Consider the following 20,828-nt stretch of genomic DNA (forward strand, 5'->3'; position numbering starts at 1 on the left):
GCACTTCTTGTCCGCTTGCACGCAACAAGAGATCCCCTGAGTTAAGAATTAACATCAAAATAGCCAACGCACAGAAAGTGAGTACTGAAGACAGGCAAACTCGAGATATATTGAGAAAGCTTTGAAATACTTTATTTACAAGGCTGAAAGCAAAGGTTCATTAGCCACGCAAACAAGGGCGTCACATTGGATAATCGGATGAAATTACCTGGCTCAAGGGCGGCGTCCAGTTTAACAAGATGGGGTGACATTAAGGGTTTGACAACAACAGGGATTTTGCCAAGCACTCGTTTGTACTCAGTCATCAGCATCTGGAAACATTTAAATGAAGAAAATTGAAAAGTGATGAAAGCAATAAAAATAATAGGCTTTGCTGATGAAGTGTCTACATCTCCCACAGAAAAAAAAATTGCCCAAAAAGGTATAATATTAACCCGCATCTTCCTATTTTTTACAAGTAGAAGCATCTGGGAGGGGGTTGACATCTTCGAACAGTAAAAAATGATAAGATAATTAGCGATGTAATGATTTCTCTTTTTGATAACAACCAAAATATAGGCTTTTCTAAGGGATATGTAACTTTGATGTAGTGTGTACGTCTCCAACAGAGAACAAAAAAATGATCCAAGAAGGTACCAAACCTCTGAGCATATTGATATTTTTTTGAAAACCCCACCCCCCACCACACCCTTAAAATTTCAGAAGTGCAAGACCTTGAAATTTTGACCAGTGTAAGATATGAATATTTGGAGTTCATTCGCAAAATTCTAGTTCGGCCACCTGTCTGGTTTGTATTTTATTAAAACTAATAACAATTGGTCTCATGAGTATTTGGAACTTTGCAGACCGGTCCTTAAATTACACATCGAACCCTTGCCGGAGCTCAGAAAGAGCTTCTGATTTGAAATTTTTACCAGTGGTAGATATCAACTATTTAAGACAGTGTACAAAATTTAGTTCGGTCGTGCGCGTGGTTAGTATTTTACAGACCGGTCCGTTTTTGCTTAAAATGTTCACTTTCAGCATAACCTCTGGTATGATTTTGCTGTACAGGGTTGCCACAGGTTTGCCAAGTTCAAAATTCCGGACTTTTAGTCTAAAAAGCCATGTAAACGTCATTTGGAAGGCCAGATTGAGGAATACAACGTAATGAGAAATTTAAGAATGAACACAATTTAAAGATTTGGTTGCGAGCGTAACGAGCAGAAATTTTTAGGAATTTCAAATGCCAGGGTAAAAGTTTCCTATTACCGGAAATATTACCAGGCTTCGTTCAGGACTATTTCTTTCAAATTCTATTCTTTTCCAGACATGTATGCCAATTCCAGACTTTTCTAGACGGGTATGCCAATTCCAGACGTTTTCCAGACTTTCCAGACATTTCCAGACTTTAACCTAATTCCAGACATTTCTGGCAGACGTGGCAACCCTGCTGTAATTTCGGCTTATAAGCTTGCATCAATTCTATTAATTCTATCTATTATATAACATCTTTAATCACGAACCTGCAGTTTGTTATAGTTCGCTTTGAACACACTTTGTTTTTGTTTGAAAGGTTGAGCTGTGTGTGGGATTTCCAAATTCATTTTATCCATACACTCCGTCTCTCGCATTAAGATCAGGATATGTGGATCGAAATTGACGAAGACTTCTTTCGAATCTGGGTGTCTAACCAGTAAGGAGGCTTGAAGACCAGATTTGGCGACTTCGATCTATGATGAAAAAAAGAAAGAATTGGAAGCCTTTACAGTAAATATTATATTCAATTATATTAATTTCTTGGAGGGTCATTCTAAGGAGACATCCAAATGTTCTTAGATGTGAATAAGAATTATGAGGTGATTCTAGTGTCGGTTAGTAGATCCTTCACTGATGAAAATTTTGACCAAGACAGAAATCACAACCAGAACCAACCTTTTGGGACCTATACCAAAGAGTCTACTTCAAACAAAACTTAGTTTTCTGACGACTTTTGATAAAGCCAAGTCCAATGAAGAAGACATCTGAAAAAAGTTATTGTTTTGGTGTTTAAAAAAAATATATTTCGAAGGCCTTTCAAAATTTATCAATCCCAATCTTGAAAAACAAATCATTCACCAGGTCATGAAGTGATATGGCTAATCAAGACGCCGCCACTAATCGAGACCCCGGCACTAATCGAGACCCCGGCACTAATCGAGACCCCGGCACTAATCGAGAGACTCAGGCACTAATCGAGAGACCCCGGCACTAATCGAGACCCCGGCACTAATCAAGACCCCGGCACTAATCGAGACCCCGGCACTAATCAAGACCCCAGCACTAACCTGCTCGAGCCACGCCTGATGATACAGCATTTCATATTCCAAAAGAACTTTGGCCGTCTTGTTGTAATTCTTCACTATCTTCTTAGCGTCTTCAAGTTTAAAGATGGCGGAATAATTTTGAAAATATTCCATTGGACTTTGTATTTTACGGAACAACTGTCTGGCCCATGAGATTTTCCCTATATTAATAAAAACATATCAATAAAACATTCCTGTCATAACAATACATTCTTAAAGCCCGAAGGGCTAGATGTCGGGCTTCAGGCCTTTGCAGGCAAAAAAAGTGAATATCGGAAAAAAATCACAAAGGGAGAGAGTGCTGAGATCATACCTGCGATGGGCGGCAGATTACGCCCAATGGGCGGATCATTCTTCTGTTTTTGGTACAACCTCATTGTGGTTTCAAGGTCTTTACCGAACTCCAGTAGAAGTTTGATGTAATATTCATTAATTGGATCCTTCAGTGCTGGCAAATCCAACCTGGTGAAAAATGATGAAAATGTGATAAAGAAATATATATAACACGATGGCCTAGCCTAGAAATCTAAGCTAGTTTGATTCAGTCACTAGGATAAATCTGATGGTAACCTGTGACTGAATAACAGTATTCCAAGGCAAACTTATCCGTAACGTAAATATAAAAAAAACTTTAAAGCGCCGAAAATGCTATATTACCATTAGCCTTGTGAATAATAGCCCGGGGTCCACTTAAAGCTTTTTTTATAGACTGGATGGCGCGATTAAGTGGCCCGGTAGTATATGGTAATCTGCTTTTGCTTAGGCGGACTGTAAAACAGTCCGCCAGATTTTAGTTGATTTTGGAAGGTAAAAACAGCATGAAGCAATATTTTTATAAGAGAATAAGGGATCGCAAATCTGTTAATCGTGTTTGTTTCTCATTTTTGATTATATCTTTCAACTGCAAGTAGCTTTATTGTTATTTGGATTTTTATATATTTTTTCTCAAAATGGCGACCTCGCCCTCGCCAAATGCTCCTAGTCTACTTCACTGAACTCAGCGTCATAAAAAATTATCAAAAAGCAAAGTTCAGCCAAAAGTAGACTCTAGTCTATGTGAATAAGGGCTAACCATGGCCTCCAATAATTTGCAAAGTAATTTTTTTTTACTTAAATATATTTTTGATAGTGCTGAAATTTTTTGAAGTTTTGAAATTGAAGAGCTTGTCATCATATGTAAATTCTAAAAATACCGTTTTAGGGGGTTAAATAAGGGTGAAAAAACGAAAAAATATTTCGTCGTCCAACCATGGTGGGCGACTTGATTTTTTTCTCTGATTCTCGCACGCCGGGGGCTATGAATACAGTATAGTCTACTTCGAGTTGGATAAGTTTAATCTTTTTTTATAAGAACATCAAAATTTTTTGAAGCCTTCGCACGTTGTCAACTTTTTATGTTTTCAGGTGTAAAAATGTTTTCATAATGTTCTTAAATTTCACCATTTTGTGAATATTTTTGAGCTTTCTCCTAGGAAATCGGGTGTTTTATAGTCCGCAAAGCCTTAAAATGTTCTTAACTTATTCTTAATTTTTTTGCCAACGAAGCCTTATGTTCGTATGTATTCTTATATAGTGTCTTCGTATAAAAAACAAAACGTGTACGCACTTAATGAGGTTTTTCAATGCTTATTTCTGATGTTTATCTTTTATCTTGGACATTTTTTCAATAATTTAAAAAAAAATTAGTTTCTTATAAAATCGATGCTTATAAGGTAAAGAAAATAAACTTATTTAAAAATAAGAAGATACTAAGAAGTACAGCCCAATATCCAAACATAATGTTAGAGATTATATTCTTATATAAAAAGTTGTATCGATTGTAAGTAGGAATTTCCCATTTGACAAAGGGAAATTCTCAATAGCCAATTTAAGAAACCACAAGCGATTATTACACATAGCACATACTATCTCAAAAATTTCAAAATGAAAATCAGATCCTTCTGGTTCAACGGAACTGATGAGTCGGTCCTTCACTTTACGTAAGTGATACGTGTTCACGCCAACCTTGTTACGCACGGGCACGTCACCGAGTCTGATCCTTGACAAAGACCAATGGAAATAAACAACTGAATAACCAGAACTGAAATATTACCATTACAAAGAACCCCGGTTCGGCAATGTGTCGTTTTAGCATTATTGTTCATGTTACCAAAATCTCCTCTTGGGATTGGTCTATTTTCTAATCACATGATCAAACAATAAATCGATTTTGATACGCAAGTTCAATCTTTTAACAATAATAAACCAGCCGAGGCTGGAAGGTCAGCCAATAGAGCTTAGCTAGATAGCTTTAATAAGTGGGTTAACAGATGTAAGAGATGCACTGAAACAGAGTAGACTAAATATGTTGAATAATGTACAAAATGTGAAACATTTGATAACTTGATTTAAAATCAAGTAAAACAAGCCTGAGAGCTCCTCCAACCCCCCCCCCCCCACGAGAAGCTCAAAGTATACTATCTATCTATCTATCTATTATGGTTGAGTTACAGGAGGCTCTAGGAGCCCCATTTTCGCAACTATAGATGCTTTGAGTAAGCATCCCGTCACCACCTTGAACTGACTACCCAATTCCCCTCACATGGCATGGGTTGACCCGGGCGAAGGTTTGTTCACTTGCCAAGTGAACCGTTGTGAGTGGGAATCGAACCTTGGTCGCCTGTACAGGAATCAAGGTTGATGTCCACTATACCACAACACCTTTCCAACTTTCCAACCAACCATACTTTCTCTTTAGCATTGTCCATATAGTACGTACGCAAAGATTTTCCAAATATTTGACACCCCCTCCCCCTTGTACGCAGAGAACAATAGAAATGACTTTGTTTAAACAATAGATGTACGCTTTTGCTGAACCCTCTCCCATCTTCACTGTGTACGTACTAATGGATGGCCCCTCCAGTCTGGGTAAATAAATTTTGTAGTTTAGTAACGTCAAGTTACACAACATGCACACAACCATCTTGAAGACATTGCTGGTCGCAAATGATAATCGAAAGCAAAACTTAAAATTCATAACTATGCGGGGAAGCTCATTTTTCCCCCGTTTTGCTTTAAACTCACTTTTGATTGGTCTATGAATTTGGGCGATTGATTTACCGCCTTGGCGGAATAAACACACAACCATATTAAATAAATTCAACAGGGCAGCGGTGTAGCAATTAATTTCAACTGGGAATCCTCTCTTCTGTGCCAAGCACTGGCAGTAATTTTTAAACTTTAAAACAATGTTAAATGAAGACCAGATTGATCTGTTTGTTATGGCTGTGCAAGTTGTGACAAGAGTGTGCATGTTGTGTAACTTGACGGCAGCCCGCTTTCGGCAAGTCTGATAAGAGATATCTATAAACTGTTATCGCCATTCATTCCATTCCATCATTCAGTCAAAATGTGCGCCAAAGTTAGAAAAGGTTAGAAAAACACAATCTGCGTCCGGAACTGCGTGAAAAATAGTTTGATCAATTTCAACAAGAACTGTATATATTAATATTAATATAAATGATCAAATTCCAAAGACCATTTGTCATAATTTTAATAATAGGAGATGTGATGTCATCATTTGGTTCCCGTCATCTGATTTACGGTCAGCAGGTAGAGCTGGAGAGTCGGAAAGCTTTTCCGCTGCTTTGCTGGATTTCCACTGTCGACCTCTGCACGCTCTGTGTTTAAAAGTTTTCAAATCGAAGTACAGAGCCGCATGCTAATGGAGAGTAAACCGAAAACACCAGTTTATCCACGGTTTCTCAATTTTAAAATTCGGATCAGTCCACACGAATTCCCTTTCAACAAGATGTATAGCTGCTTCTTAACAGAAAAATATTTTCGACTGACCGGCCGAACGACTCCCACTTTTTAAAGTAGAAATGACCGGAACCAAACAGTTTTTTGCGATTCGCCTTTATCACAAACCACGTCCAAGTCCAAAAAAGCACGATTGCATCCAGTCTTTATATCAAATTTATATGGGAGCTGTACTTTTGTAAACTTTATCAAATCCCAATAACATTATAACACCATCAATTCCCCTAGAGGCAAACAAGAAAAATATGTTTTTATTGCAAAAACTCTTAAAAAGCAGCAATAAAAAGCAACATAAAAAAAAACTTGAGCAAACGGCTTTAAACCTTCAAAGGATGTAGAAAAAGAATCCCCTTGATGAAAATCATGTGTTTGATTTGCCGAGTTAAAAAAATAAATGACAGAAATTGAAGCTTGCAACAGATTTACACTGGAAATACAACACTGACTTATCACATCTGACTATCGCTTGAGCCGCCATCTTGAAACTACATTACGTTCTGTAAAAACAACGCACGCTAAAAGTACCCAAAAAGTTAACCCGATCGGAAGAAAGTTTAGAAATCAAAGTGAGATCGGAAAATCGGATTTTTTTTTTGCCGTCTTATGATGATGGTGATGATGATGGAAGTAAATTTTACCTATTTGAATGCTCAGCTTAGGCTGACCAATAAACCAGCCGAGGCTGGAAGGTCAGCCAATAGAGCTTAGCTAGATCGGCTAGATAGCTTTAATAAGTGGGTTAACAGATGTAAGAGATGCACTGAAACAGAGTAGACTAAATATGTTGAATAATGTACAAAATGTGAAACATTTGATAACTTGATTTAAAATTATGTAAAACAAGCCTGAGAGCTCCTCCAACCCCCCCCCCCACGAGAAGCTCAAAGTATACTTCTCTTTAGCATTGTCCATATAGTAGGTACGCAAAGATTTTCCAAATATTTGACACCCCCTCTCCCTTGTACGCAGAGAACAATAGAAATGACTTTGTTTAAACAATAGATGTACGCTTTGGCTAAACCCCCTCTCCCCCCTTCACTGTGTACGTACTATATGGATGGCCCCTCCAGTCTGGGTAAATAAATTTTGTAGTTTAGTACCGTCAAGTTACACAACATGCACACAACCATCTTGAAGGCTTTGCTGGTCGCAAATGATAGTCGAAAGCGAAACTTAAAATTCATAACTATGCGGGGAAGCTCATTTTTCCCCCGTTTTGCTTTAAACTCGCTTTTGATTGGTCTATGAATTTGGGTGAATGATTTACCGCCTTGGCGGAATAAACACACAACCATAATAAATAAATTCAACAGGGCAGCAGTGTAGCAATTAATTTCAACTGGGAATCCTCTCTTCTGTGCCAAGCACTGGCAGTGTTTTTTAAACTTTAAAACAATGTTAAATGAAGACCAGATTGATCTGTTTGTTATGGCTGTGCAAGTTGTGACGAGAGTGTGCATGTTGTGTAACTTGACGGCAGCCCGCTTTCTGCAAGTCTAATAAGAGATATCTATAAACTGTTATCGCCATTCATTCCATTCCATCGTTCAGTCAAAATGTGCACCAAGGTTAGAAAAGGTTAGAAAAACACAATATGTGTCCGGAACTGCGTGAAAAATAGTCTGATCAATTTCAACAAGAACTGTATATATTAATATTAATATAAATGATCAAATTCCAAAGACCATTTGTCATAATTTTGCAAGTCCAATAATAGGAGATGTGATGTCATCATTTGGTTCCCGTCATCTGATTTACGGTCAGCAGGTAGAGCTGGAGAGTCAGAAAGCTTTTCCGCTGCTTTGCTGGATTTCCACTGTCGACCTCTGCACGCTCTGTGTTTAAAAGTTTTTAAATCGAAGTAGAGAGCCGCATGCTAATGGAGAGTAAACCGAAAACTCCAGTTTATCCACGGTTTCTCAATTTTAAAATTCGGATCAGTCCACACGAATTCCCTTTCAACAAGATGTATAGCTGCTTCTTAACAGAAAAATATTTTCGACTGACTGGCTAAACGACTCCCACTTTTTAAAGTAGAAATGACGGGAACCAAACAGTTTTTTGCGATTCGCCTTTATCACAAACCACGTCCAAGTCCAAAAAAGCACGATTGCATCCAGTCTTTATATCAAATTTATACAGTAGCTGTACTTTTGTAAACTTTATCAAATTCCAATAACATTATAACACCACCAATCCCCCTAGAGGCAAACAAGAAAAATATGTTTTTATTGCAAAAACTATTAAAAAGCAGCAATAAAAAGTATCATATAAACAAAAACTTGAGCAAACGGATTTAAACCTTCAAAGGATGTAGAAAAAGAATCCCCTTGATGAAAATCATGTGTTTGATTTGCCTAGTTAAAAAAATAAATGACAGAAATTGAAGCTTGCAACAGATTTACACTGGAAATACTTTGGTACAACTCTGACTTATCACATCTCACTATCGCTTGAGCCGCCATCTTGAAACTACATTATGATCTGTAAAAACAACACACGCTAAAAGTACCCAAAAAGTTAACCCGATCGGAAGAAAGTTTAGAAATCAAAGTGAGATCGGAAAATCGGATTTTTTTTTTGTCGTCTTATGGTGGAAGAAAATTTTACCTATTTGAATGCTCAGCTTAGGCTGACCAAAAAGGGAAAAAAAGGGAAAAAAAGGCCAAGCAACGGGTTTAATAGAGTCTATGATTGCATTGAAATGACTTGCCTAGAAATTTTAAGTAAATAACAAACCATCATGACGAGAACTTTCTTGTTCTTTCAGAGAATTTTAGGCTTATTTCAACTCCCTAAGTATTACTTGGCGCTTGAGTCATTGTTTGAAGACTTTTTTTTAATATAATAGGAGGATGCCTAGTCTGAATCACAGACCTCTACAAAACCCCAGGTAGTATATAAGGAGCACGAATCCGTTAGAACATGCTAACTTTTATGGGGAGGAGTTTGGAATGAGGTACCAGGATTTGCCAAAAAAAAAATAGGGGTATCAAAACAAGAGAGGGTTGGAAACTTTAGCTCGTGACAGTATATATACTTTGTACTCTATGAAAATTTCGGTGATGCATTGATCAACGAGTATCCATCGAAACAGTTTTCTGTAAAAAAAGGGATGTGATGGGGTGAAATTTCATCACATAAGGGCGGGATGGGTGTGAAATAAACATGGGGGGGGAGGGCTCGTACTTCTCGTCAAGCTATGGTAAAGCGTATAATCAATTTATGGCCCATGAGAGATTTTCTTACCATTCAAATCTGCTCAGCATGTTCAGCGATGTTGGGAGAGTAGAAATTTTGTTCAAAACACGCTCCATGAAAATCACCATTTGGATCTGAAAGCGAACCATTTAATTATTTCAAAGTAAATAAGTATGTTAGTTTGCGACCGCAGTCGAGGGCGGCCCGAAGGCTCCCTTTTCTCTAGCTGTCTACCCAAAGGTAGGGGAGGGTGCCACTCCTTTTCCTGGATTTCTCCACTAACCCTTAACCCGTCTCTTTAGTTGCTGGGCATCAAGCAGAGAGGCATCAAGCACCATTTTGGGAATCTTTGGTATGACCCGGCTGGGGATCGAACCCACAACCTTGCGCACTATAGCTAGATACTCTACCTTTATGCTACGGGCGCTAATTTCAAAAGTTGCGAGGTTAAAATTCAATATACAGGAAGAGACCATGTTCTGTTGAGGAATACTGAGGAATTCCAAAAGAAGTACTGGAGAAGTTGCGTTCAGTTGGTAGATAGACGATTTTACGATTTTTATGGGAATTGTAAAAATATCCAGCAGATAAGAATGGAAACCTTGATTTAGTTTATTAATCGCACGATGAGTTATTTTTTCTTCTTTGGCGCGCCTTCAAAGAGAGCAATTAATCGTTAACTGTATCCTGTAGAGAGCAATTAATCGTTAATCACACTCTTCAATACAATGATGCGTCAATGTTTACAAAATTGATTTTAATGTTTTTTCTTACATTTTTTTATCGAACGTTTTAATTGCATTCGAAATTCATTTTTTGAGAAAGAAAATCTTTAAGCAAACAATAAAAGAAAAACATAACGAGAAGAGAAAAAATGTAAACCTTTCAGTGTAATTTATTTTCCTGACGGGGAAAAAGTAGTGAAAAAATTGTGCGATTAGCTCGTAATCACATAATAACTCGTACAATTCGAAAATTGCACTCGTGATTTTTTTTGTTGCAAATTTTCCTCGTCCTTTCGGACTCGAAAAATTAATAACAAAAAAATCACTCGTGCAATTATTCTCGAATTGCACTGTTATCATGTGATTACATATACAAATTGTATGGCCGTGAATGAGCTTAAATATCGGCAATTCAAGGTAATACAAGATAACAGTTTGAAAAATATACCTCCAAATCTTTGATTGAATTTTTAAATTCTTCATAATCCGAATCGAAATCCGATTTCCGATAATCCAAGAAATCATAATTCCGTTTTTTCACATTGCTAACCAAAAATTGGAATTTGGAATTCAACATTTCAATTCCTTCTAAATGTGATCTTTCCAACGATTGCCACGATTTCCATATTTGCATGAGATCAAGGATTTTTTGTAGCCGTCTTACGAAGGAGTTGATCTTACCAAAGATGTATGTTTCACTGAAATCAAACTGTCTTTCATCTTCGTTATCCTCAATTTTTCGTTTCGTGCTCATGAAAGTTTTCTGGTATTCCTCGTTAAGCCTGTCATTTGAAAGAACCAAAAGAAACCGATGATTAGTTTTATTTCCATTGCGTTTAAAGCCCGAAAAGCTAGAGCCTTTAAAGGTATCTCACCCAGCTGGCATACAACGTTGTTTCAACGTACATCTAACGTTATATGGATGTTGTGAACGTTAGATAAACGTTGAAACTACGTTGTGTGCCAGCTGGGCACTTTCCTTATATTCTCCTCATTTATTCAGCCTTTCCGAATCTTTTTCCACAAGCTTGTGCGACTTTTAATGACCACAGCCTTTAAGACGACTACAGTCAACTACCTCTAATTCGAACCTCTCCATAATTCGAACTTAAATATTGGTCCCGTCAGCTAGAAATTAGTATAAAATACTCTCTGAAATTCAAATCTCTTTCAAATTCGAATAAAATTTTTGGTCCCTTGAAGATCGAATTAGAGCGAGTTAACTGTATTGAAAGCGACTTGTTAATTTTTAGTACCTGATGCAATTTTGGCTTTTCACTTGAAACTCATCATAATCAATATCCCATATTGAAAGACTGCCATGTTGTGTAATGTAATCTTTGCACGCTGTGATCATTTGATTCGTCACCTGGAATAGGGAGGATCAAAACAAAATGAGTTTAAAGGTTCGTCTATTTTGTTGACCAGGTTACATCTTCAACCATCTAGATACGGGCAGAAACTTTCGCGTTTTTCGCGATTTTGATGTTTTTGCCAGGTAAGAAATTAAACCTAAAAAACATGAAAGTTTTTTTTCGCGAAAAATAAACTTTCCTACTCAGTTTTGCACTGTTTGCTAAATTTTTGCGTGTTTTATGAGTTTTTGTTACCAAAAAAGGTAAATTTTGTATGAATTCGCGAAAGCTATATCTGTGAAGTTTCGGCTAAAACCATAATTCGCGAAATTCAAATTCGCTAAATTTCGCGACTTTTTGACTTCGCAAAACTTTCTGCCCTTTACCAGCACAATTTTTACTTTTCTTATAGTTTTGTATTTGCCATACGTCTTTATCTTTCGAACTTAGAATAAATCGCGTCCCAGCTAGCGCACAAAGTTGTTTCAACGTTTATCTAATGTTCACAACGTCCATATAACGCGTTAGATAAATCTTGTAGCACCAGCGTTGTGTGCCAGCTTGGTTAAAACAAAATACATACTTTAATGAAAATGGCTGTCATCCTTTCCGAGGTATTGTAATACCGTGAATAATTATGTACCATCCGGATAGCGTTCAAAAGACCCGGAATACTTTCGATCATTGACACTGGATCTGAATTATATAACGGTTCACAGAATTTCTCCAGGGAATATAAAAACTTGACGTTATCCTTGGCTTCGTTTGCGTAATCTGTGATTTTCTTATCAATTTCTTTCCAAGTCTGAAAGGAGAAAGGTTAGAAAACAGGGATGCACTTGTTAGAGAATGGTGACTGTATATATTTTGCCATGATATAAGGCTCCATCTGATTCAATTCGTCCGAAATCACTTCAGTGAACCACTGCTTTATTTTTTTTTTTAATTGTTTATAGAAGTATATTTCGCAGGTCTATTGACCTCTATGAAACAATCTCATTTAAATTTACAGTTTATCTTTATAATGTAACAAAGTTCTAGGCACAAAGGCCTCTGGAACTGGTTGTGGTTGTGGTTGTGATTATTCTTACTATACGTTACGTAACCGAATATCTATACTTAAGGGCTATGTATGTATGTATGTATGCTTAAGGGCTACACACACTACAAGATATATTGTCAGATTGAGGGGGGGTGTTCATTGAAAATTTTCCTTAAAGGATGGGCGTTTATTCGAAGGAGGAGTTTAAAAGAAGGAGGCGTTTATTCGAAGGGGGCGTTTATTTGAGGGGGAGTTTCTTAATGATTTCTCCCCTAAGGAGGGGCGTTTAATCGAAGTAACACGGTATTGGTGAATACAGGTTATATATTGTCAAGTGCACACAGTATTGTTGAAAAGATGTCCATAATATATTGCCAGCTCGATTTACGATATTCCAACAAAAGGTTGTCTACAGATGGGGAAACTCGCTTTATACGCTTTATAATAGAGCAACTGCTGTTTAATTCTGACATTATTTAGCAGTAATTACATTACGAAATATCTCATAATTTACTTACTAACCAACCATCAACCAAAGAATAAAAGAAATTGAGGTAATGCAAAGAAGAACGAATTTTCATCAACCCAAATACTCTGTTCTACAAATCTCATTCCACTCTCCTTTCAATAAGATTGCAAGATTCTTACTTTTAATAGTTTAGATTTTGCAACCAGTAAAACGCCAAGTACAGCTTTACATTTTTGTGATTTCAGCTCATCGAGAAGAGAATTGAACTTAGACATGCGTTTCTTCCAGTGGTCCAATTCAGCCTTGGGTCCGACGTTATCCGCCTCCCGCCTCATCTGCTCTGTCTCTGCTAAAATCTTTCGTGAAAAAAATGAAAAACATATTTAATCTCAAGAGTTGTCACTCTCTAATTCGATCTTCAAGGGGATCAAAAACTTTCTTCGAATTAGAGAAAGATTCTTATTACAGAGAGTAATTTAAATCTAAACCAATCTTTTAGTTCGAATTACAGAAAGACTCGAATATTAGAGGTTCGAATTAAAGAGAGAGTTGACTGTACATCTATTAAAGAAGTAATTTCCAGAATACGACAGACGCTAAAATATTGGGCTTTTCCAGAAATGGTCCGTGCCCCCCTGTTCAGGGTATCGGATATCCAGGGGGTTAAATATCTACGAGGGAGCGGATATCCATAGGGGTAAAGTGTCTTTTCAAGTAAAAAATACGATATCCAGAGGTAAGCATCTTTATAAGAGAGGATATCCAGGGGGTTGAGCATATTTTTAAGAGTGGATATCCAGGGGGTCTTTATTAATAAAGTAGGATATTCAGGGGGTTCGAGACTTCGGAAAATCAACATCCACGACAGTGGGGGTAAATTTTTTTTCTGGAAAAGCCCATTTTTGTAAAGAGTTTAAATTACGAATTCCAATGCAGTCATTTAAGGTTTTTCCGGACAGGACGACAGCGATAATATCTTTTTTCAAAACAATCTTAAACGAGCGAGTGTAAACCTAAGATAAACTTTCCTGCTATCTTTCGATTAGTTTATGAAAATTTATTTATACTGACAAATAGTAGTTTGATACCTGTTCAATTTCTTTGATCCATGCTTTAGTCTGTGTTTCAATCACCTCCAAAGTGTCACTCGAAGCGGCCGCGCTCTGATACAAAGCGGGCGTTGTCAATTTACTTAAATCTAAAGCATCACATTTCGAGAGTTTGACCACGTCACTTAAACTCTGTTGAGCACCTGTTGACAAATCAGAAAGCACACAGTCAAAATGGATTTAGCAGATTTTACTTTGAAGCTCGTGTATCTGAAAGAACGTGGTCACACCACACTGCCCGTCCATGCTAATACCTTAAATACTCAGAAAATAGACATTGAAAAAATGTCAAATGGATGACCGAAAGGCTTCATAGCTTCTGTCACCATCAGTAGTCCCTAAAACACAAAGTAAGTAAATAAGTCTGGTACCGTAGTTGAAAACGACCCGAAGGCTCCTCTTTCTATAGCAATCTACCCGAAGGTAGGGGAGGGCACCCCTCTTTCTCTATATCTCATATTTTCATATAATACAAAGTGCGTGGGTGAGGTGAACGAGTACCACGTTGCTGTTGAAGTAACGCAGTCGTGTGTTAGTTTCTTTACGAGCAAGGAGGCCGTATAAAGCATCGTAGTGACGACTTCTGACAGACATGTGTTGGCGTTTGAAAAAGAATAAGGTGAAACTAAAGACGAGGATAGGTCGTTGTGCATAAACTGTCAGCATCCGAGACGAGATGTAGTTTTTACAAGCTCTTATTTGATTTGGTTGGTCGTCAACCAGTAATAAAGAATAAAAAACGCGTCATTTTTATTACTTCAAATGACCAATTATTAAAGTATCTTATAAAAACTCCATCTTATCTGCAGCATCCCTCTTCATTTCACTCTTATCTTTAATCATCCAAGAGTTTCCAGCGCCTTCAGGGCTTCTAAATCAATGATTGTACCTGTCAAAGCGTCTATGAAAGTCGATAAGGAATTAATGAACCGGGCGCGGCTCTGTCCGCCATTCTTCTTGTCCGCATTTTGGAAAACATTGGATGAAGACACAGCGGGTATGAAGACATCCGTTAATGTTTGATGGACAGCATCGAGAAGGCCTCGTGATTGACAATCTAACACGCTTAAAGTGATTTCCTGAAATGAGACGAAAGATCAAGAGATTTCAGAAAAGGATTAATTCTAATCAAAATGGATGGCCTAAAAAGAAAACCGAAACCGTCAGTGCTTTAACCCTTTACTCCTGAGGGTTGACTCGTCTTACTATAAAAATAACAATTATCAAAAAGATGTTTAAGGCATCATTATAACTGATTAATTTTAATTTTTTGGAGGCTCGATTATTAGTCGGACAAATTTTTGAGAATAGGTTGAACGACAGACAAAAATAGACGATCATCTTTTGCACTATATAATTATTATCATTCCAATTATGTGGGTGATTAAGAAACTATTGATTGCATGCCAAGAATTTTGATCTCTTTGCACCATTGACAGTTTTTTAATAAGGATAATCTTTTCAATCTCATCATTAAAAATTAAGAAAACTCAAGCTTTACTATGATGTGGAAAAACCATGTAAAAGTTCTTAGACTTATTTTCTCGAGAGTGGTATCAACAAGGTACGTAGCAGATAACAGTGTTTACTTAAAGCGTATTGACTTCCAGGATCTAATTTTTCTTGATCAGTCTAAAATATTCTTGAATCATTATGAGACTATTTAATGCTCATCGGAAAGGGGAAATTGGATTGAGAGAAAGAAAGGAATGTCAATAAAAATGAAAATATTCTTAAAGGTCGATTTTATCAAAAACATTTCCTATAATAAAAGTACATTTTCTCGTGTTATCTAAAAAACATCTTATAAAGGAGTTTAGTTTACGTTGTGAAGAGCTCATAAGTAGATTGTAATCAAAACATCGAAAAACAAATTGTCAGAAAATGGAGTATTTTGAAGAGAACCGTCGCAAATTGGACAAGTTGACTGAATTTTCGCAAACATGTTTATTGAATGTCTTCCATGAGCATTATCCACGCAAACCCGAGGACCTATACAACGCATTGAGTCAACCGAATGAAATTCGAAAGCTGAATGAATTGAAGAAAAAAAAGGTTTTGAAGACTGATCAATACGAGTTGATTTATCCTTCAGACCGAAAAACAAATTCAGCAATGTTTGATATCACTCTGGTTTTCTTACTTATCCGAACGCTTTGCGGTTATAAAGCACCAAGGAACGGTTGGAGCGAAATGCCTGATGAAACAGAAGAAACAAAAATCGCTCATTGTCTCACACTAAAGATTTTGAGAAATGAAATTCAACATTTGCCCCGTCGAGGACTGAACACAACAAAATACAGCGAATTCTACAGCGAAATGGAGGGATCATTGATTGCTCTAGGATGCTCCAGAGATCAGATAAGGGAATTTTCACCATTTCATCGCCTCTGCGCACGTATTACGTATTAGGTGAAGATAAACTTTATGTCACAAAAACGTTTTTATACCATTTTTCTAACAGGGCTCTACGGAATATCTGAAAATGTGAAGTAACTGGTCATATATCAAGATTATATATAAAGTTGATTTTAATACTTCATAATCGAATTGTATCCTAGTTTTCAAAATAATCGTAATTTCCAAAACCATTCTGCATTTTAAGAATGAAAATAATTCAATGATTGGGAAAAGTTATGTTCTCTTTTGAATTTCAACTTCACTTCTAGGTACCGTATGTTGGTCTAATGTTAGCCTGGGGTCCACTTAAAACTTTTTGATAGACTGAATGTGACGCTCATAAGTGGCCCGGTGTAATTTGGTAGGCTCCATTTTTTGGATTTGCTCGAGGTGGTAGCAAATCCGTACCACTAGATCCAGTCTCTTTTGAAGAAAAACAAACAGAAAGCCATGGCCAATAGACCAATTTTTTTCAAATTTTGGATGTATTTTCTTGTCTTTACTATAGTTTCGTAAACTTTGGTGGAATTTCAGAAACATTTTATTGTTTTGACGTTTTCGTATAATTTTTGAAAACGAAAGTGAAAAGAATTCAAGATGGCGAAATCCTCTAGTCTACTTCACTGGACTCGGCGCCATCAAAATCATCAGAAAGCTAAGTTCAGTCAGAAGTTTCCTCTAGTCTAGTCTGTCGACATCTCTCATCTAATTTCGTCTAAATTTTCATATAAACCCTTATTGGACTTTTCCAGAAAAAACTTCAACCCCACTGTTGAGGATATTGATTTTTCGAAGTGTCGAACCCCCTGGATATCCTACTGTATCATATATACTAGCTAATAGCCAAGGCTATGATGCGCCCGTTGCAATGTTTTTCTGGGAAACTGACGTCGGTTAGTGATAACCAAGGAAACAAAAAGCAGGAGGCCCAAATAATTACAGTTTCTGTAAACCATTTCAATGACATGTTAAATGAGTCAGAAAGTTGCAATAAAATTAGCTTTTTTAAGTTTTATTTATAAGAACTGCAAGGAAAATGTGTAAAAACAAAACAATATATAGTTTTCTTAAAAATCACACAAGAAGTTTTCTTTGCCACTCCTTTATGGTCCTTGTACAGGAAAAAATAAATTTAGCAGCTTCCAAGTGTAGAACACCTACAGTAAAATCAATATACAACAACAGAACAACAAAAATCAATATTTTTTTTTAAACATAATTCACTCAAAGTCATCTAGAAGAAATTTAGTTCAGTAAAACATAAATAAAATATAAAAAAAAGATAAAATCGATTATCGATTGCAATCAATGAGTAATCTATAAAATATTGATTGCATTGATACATAGTTTATTGAAAACAATTGTGAGTAATATAATTATCTATCGATTGCGTTAATGTATCAATTAGTTACTAAGTCAGTAAAAATCAATAGGTAATCGATGTAATGTACTTAAATTGATACTGATCGACTGCAATCGATATTTAATCATAATAGATTATTTATCAATCATAATCAATAATCGCACCATCTGGATTTTTGTCCATAATTTGTTGAAAAATACTTTGGTCTTACTTAATCAAATTCCAGTAACACTTTATCATAATAAATGATCCAAAAGTTCATCAAATCATCCATCGTCTTCAATATCAAATCGCAGTTTGGTGAAAAACTCCAAGGCGACAATCAAAAATATGTTCCGTTCGTGTCAGCCGACTGACCAACTTGGCAGACAAAAATTCCTAGTCAGACGAGTCAGAAAATTGTCGGAATTTTTCATCAAGCGAACGAATAAATATTAAAAACTATATATACTTTGAAACCATTTTCCAAAAAACCCGACTAAATTTACTACCGACCGACCGACTCAATTTTAAGAAGATTTTTGACGCGAACGGAACATATTTTCGATTGCCGCCCAACCCATGCATCAATCAATCGCAATCACAATAATTAATAATCGCAACGTCTGGATTTTTGTCCATAATTTGTTGAAAAATACTTTGGTCTTACTTAATCAAATCCCAGTAACACTTTATGATAATAAATGATCTAAAAGTTCATCAAATCATACATCTATCGCATCATCGTCTTAAATATCAAATCGCAGCAGTGGTGAAAAAACTCCAATGCATCAATTGCAAATCGATAATCGCACCGTCTGGATTTTTGTCCATAATTTGTTGAAAGATACTTTCATCTTACTTAATGAAATTCCAGTATACGATCTAAAAGTTCATCGAATATTGTTCATCACATTATCGTCTTCAATCGAATTGCAGTGAAAGCCGCCCATAATTTGGTGAAAATTACTTCTCTCTTCTTCTTCATTACATTTACATAGGAAATGTATACGTTAGGATACTTCATCCAATAATCCATCCATAACTTTCTCCAAGCCCAACAGGAAAATATGTTTTTTATTGCAATCAACCATCGCATCATCATGGAATGTCATGGAATCATAACAACAAACCAAAACAAAGCAAAAAATAAGTCTCACTTTTGGTAAAAAATAGTTCATAAAAATCAACGAAAACTAGAGCAAATAAAGTCTTTACACGATGCAAAAAGGCATGTCCCTGATGCAAGAATTAATTTGCCAAGTTAGAGCTAATTCAAAAAGATGAAACTTGCAATGCCAGCATGCAAATGATCAAAAACACTATCGCTTCGGTAGCCATCTTGAATAACCTTTTAATGAATCCGATCGGAAGAAAGATAGGAAATCGGGGAAATACTACGAAAAGTAGTTTAATCGAGCAATCTCTTGTCTTTGTTAACATTAACATGCGTAAAAAAAACACAAAATAAAAAATGAATGATCGAGAACAAACATGAATAATCGAGCCGGAAAACTGAATCGTGAGATTTTCCCTAGGTACTCCTCATTAAGGCGCCCTTGACGGGCGCAATAATAAAATATCGAATATCATTAAAGCGAGACTGAATAATTTCGATATCCGATTTTTCACGTTGAGTATATGGTTTATCGTTCACAAATTAGAAGAAAAGCATTTAAATGTTCGATTTCATTCGGTCTTTCTCTCTTTTCATGATATTTTCGAACGTTTTACTATCTTATAAGAATGTTATCAATTTCATTGATTGTTTTTTTCTCTGTAACTCTTTTAATTACAAAATCTTCAAATTTCCTTTCTCTTTTGTTAAAAAGACCTTTCTGTTTATCTGTTTTTATATATGTGGCATTTAAATAATTATTTGATCAATAAACTATTTTCTTTATGCTCGCTGCTACAGAGCAGATATTTTGCTATCGGATATCTAAGAATATTCGACAGTGCGTTTTGCCTAGAGGTGGACGATAATATATATCCAACAACTTCGGCCTTAGGTTATTCTCTTACATTCTTATTTCCATTGCCCTTTTCATCCAGAGTTCATGAAACCAAAGGACAGATTTAACTATCAATTCTTATCTAAAGATTCAAAAGTTTTCTTGACACTGCTTGATCGACTTGAATTGCTAGAACTACTTGAAATTATTAATCCAACCTGATTCAACTTACTTACATTATGTATATTTTGTGCAGTGATTTCTTTTGTTTTATTGATCTTAGCGAAATACAAACAGAATCCAGTCAATTTTTCTGCCATTCCATCAGTCAGAAATAATTTATGTTTGGTTTTGTTGACCAGTTGATTGCCACCGTGTCCAAGACGCATGTGATCCACTATGAAAAAAAAGAAGAAGAAAACTCATCACAAGAAATACTTTTAAAAAGAGACCAAAAATCTGAACATTTTTTGAATATAAGAAAACATTACGGGTGTTAGAATACCCTTTCCAACCGACGGGGTGTGACACAGAGGTCCGAAAAAATGAACTCTACGTGGGACGTAGGAAAAAATGACCCTGAATGAGACTTAAATTTTTTTCAAATTCCCCCAAGAAGATAACCTACGAGGGACTTCCTTTTCTACTTTTGCGTTTTTGCGATCTTCATGGATGTGAGAAAAGTACCTCGACCCTCGGCACACCCCGGACCCCTTTTTCCCAAGTACCTCCCGGGGTTAGAACATCTCAGCTACCAAAACCACGTTAAAATCACCATGACAACTCTTTTTTTGTTTATAAGAACATTGCAGCAATTCTTGCAGCTTTTGGATGTTCTTATCACATACAAGTAACGGCCGATTTCGCATGTTTACTTAGATTTTCGAACGTTTGAATTTCAAAACATTCGAATCGCAATGTTAACGAAACGAATTAAAAAAAAGATGATGGAGTACTATTCAGCTCTAAAACTGGACACGCTTCCTCTGTCATTTGAGAAGCCCGATCCAGTCAAATAGTAGGACATCAGTGCAGTGATCAAAATGTCCGTACATGGGGGGTGGAGGATATATTGTCCAGGGGGGGGGGGTAGCGAAACATCAAA

General features: G+C 36.4%; 1 protein-coding gene across 1 annotated transcript in view; it reads right to left on the bottom strand.

Annotated features, from left to right (window-relative positions):
* Positions 1-208: 208 nt before the first annotated feature.
* LOC136821718 (dynein axonemal heavy chain 5-like) overlaps positions 209-20,828 on the bottom strand; it is a gene marked incomplete at its 3' end in the record, with an annotated part of 20,796 nt that continues 176 nt past the window's right edge. Inside the window, 12 exon segments of the mRNA XM_067077926.1 lie at positions 209-311; positions 1,506-1,712; positions 2,307-2,485; positions 2,638-2,786; positions 9,375-9,460; positions 10,500-10,833; positions 11,308-11,420; positions 11,990-12,211; positions 13,097-13,273; positions 14,006-14,169; positions 14,916-15,105; positions 19,960-20,120. Coding sequence (XP_066934027.1) covers positions 209-311; positions 1,506-1,712; positions 2,307-2,485; positions 2,638-2,786; positions 9,375-9,460; positions 10,500-10,833; positions 11,308-11,420; positions 11,990-12,211; positions 13,097-13,273; positions 14,006-14,169; positions 14,916-15,105; positions 19,960-20,120 — 2,085 coding nt within the window.

Source organism: Clytia hemisphaerica, unplaced genomic scaffold (assembly GCF_902728285.1).
Source record: "Clytia hemisphaerica strain Z4C2 unplaced genomic scaffold, Clytia hemisphaerica genome assembly, whole genome shotgun sequence".
NCBI classification, from domain to species: Eukaryota; Metazoa; Cnidaria; class Hydrozoa; order Leptothecata; family Clytiidae; genus Clytia; species Clytia hemisphaerica.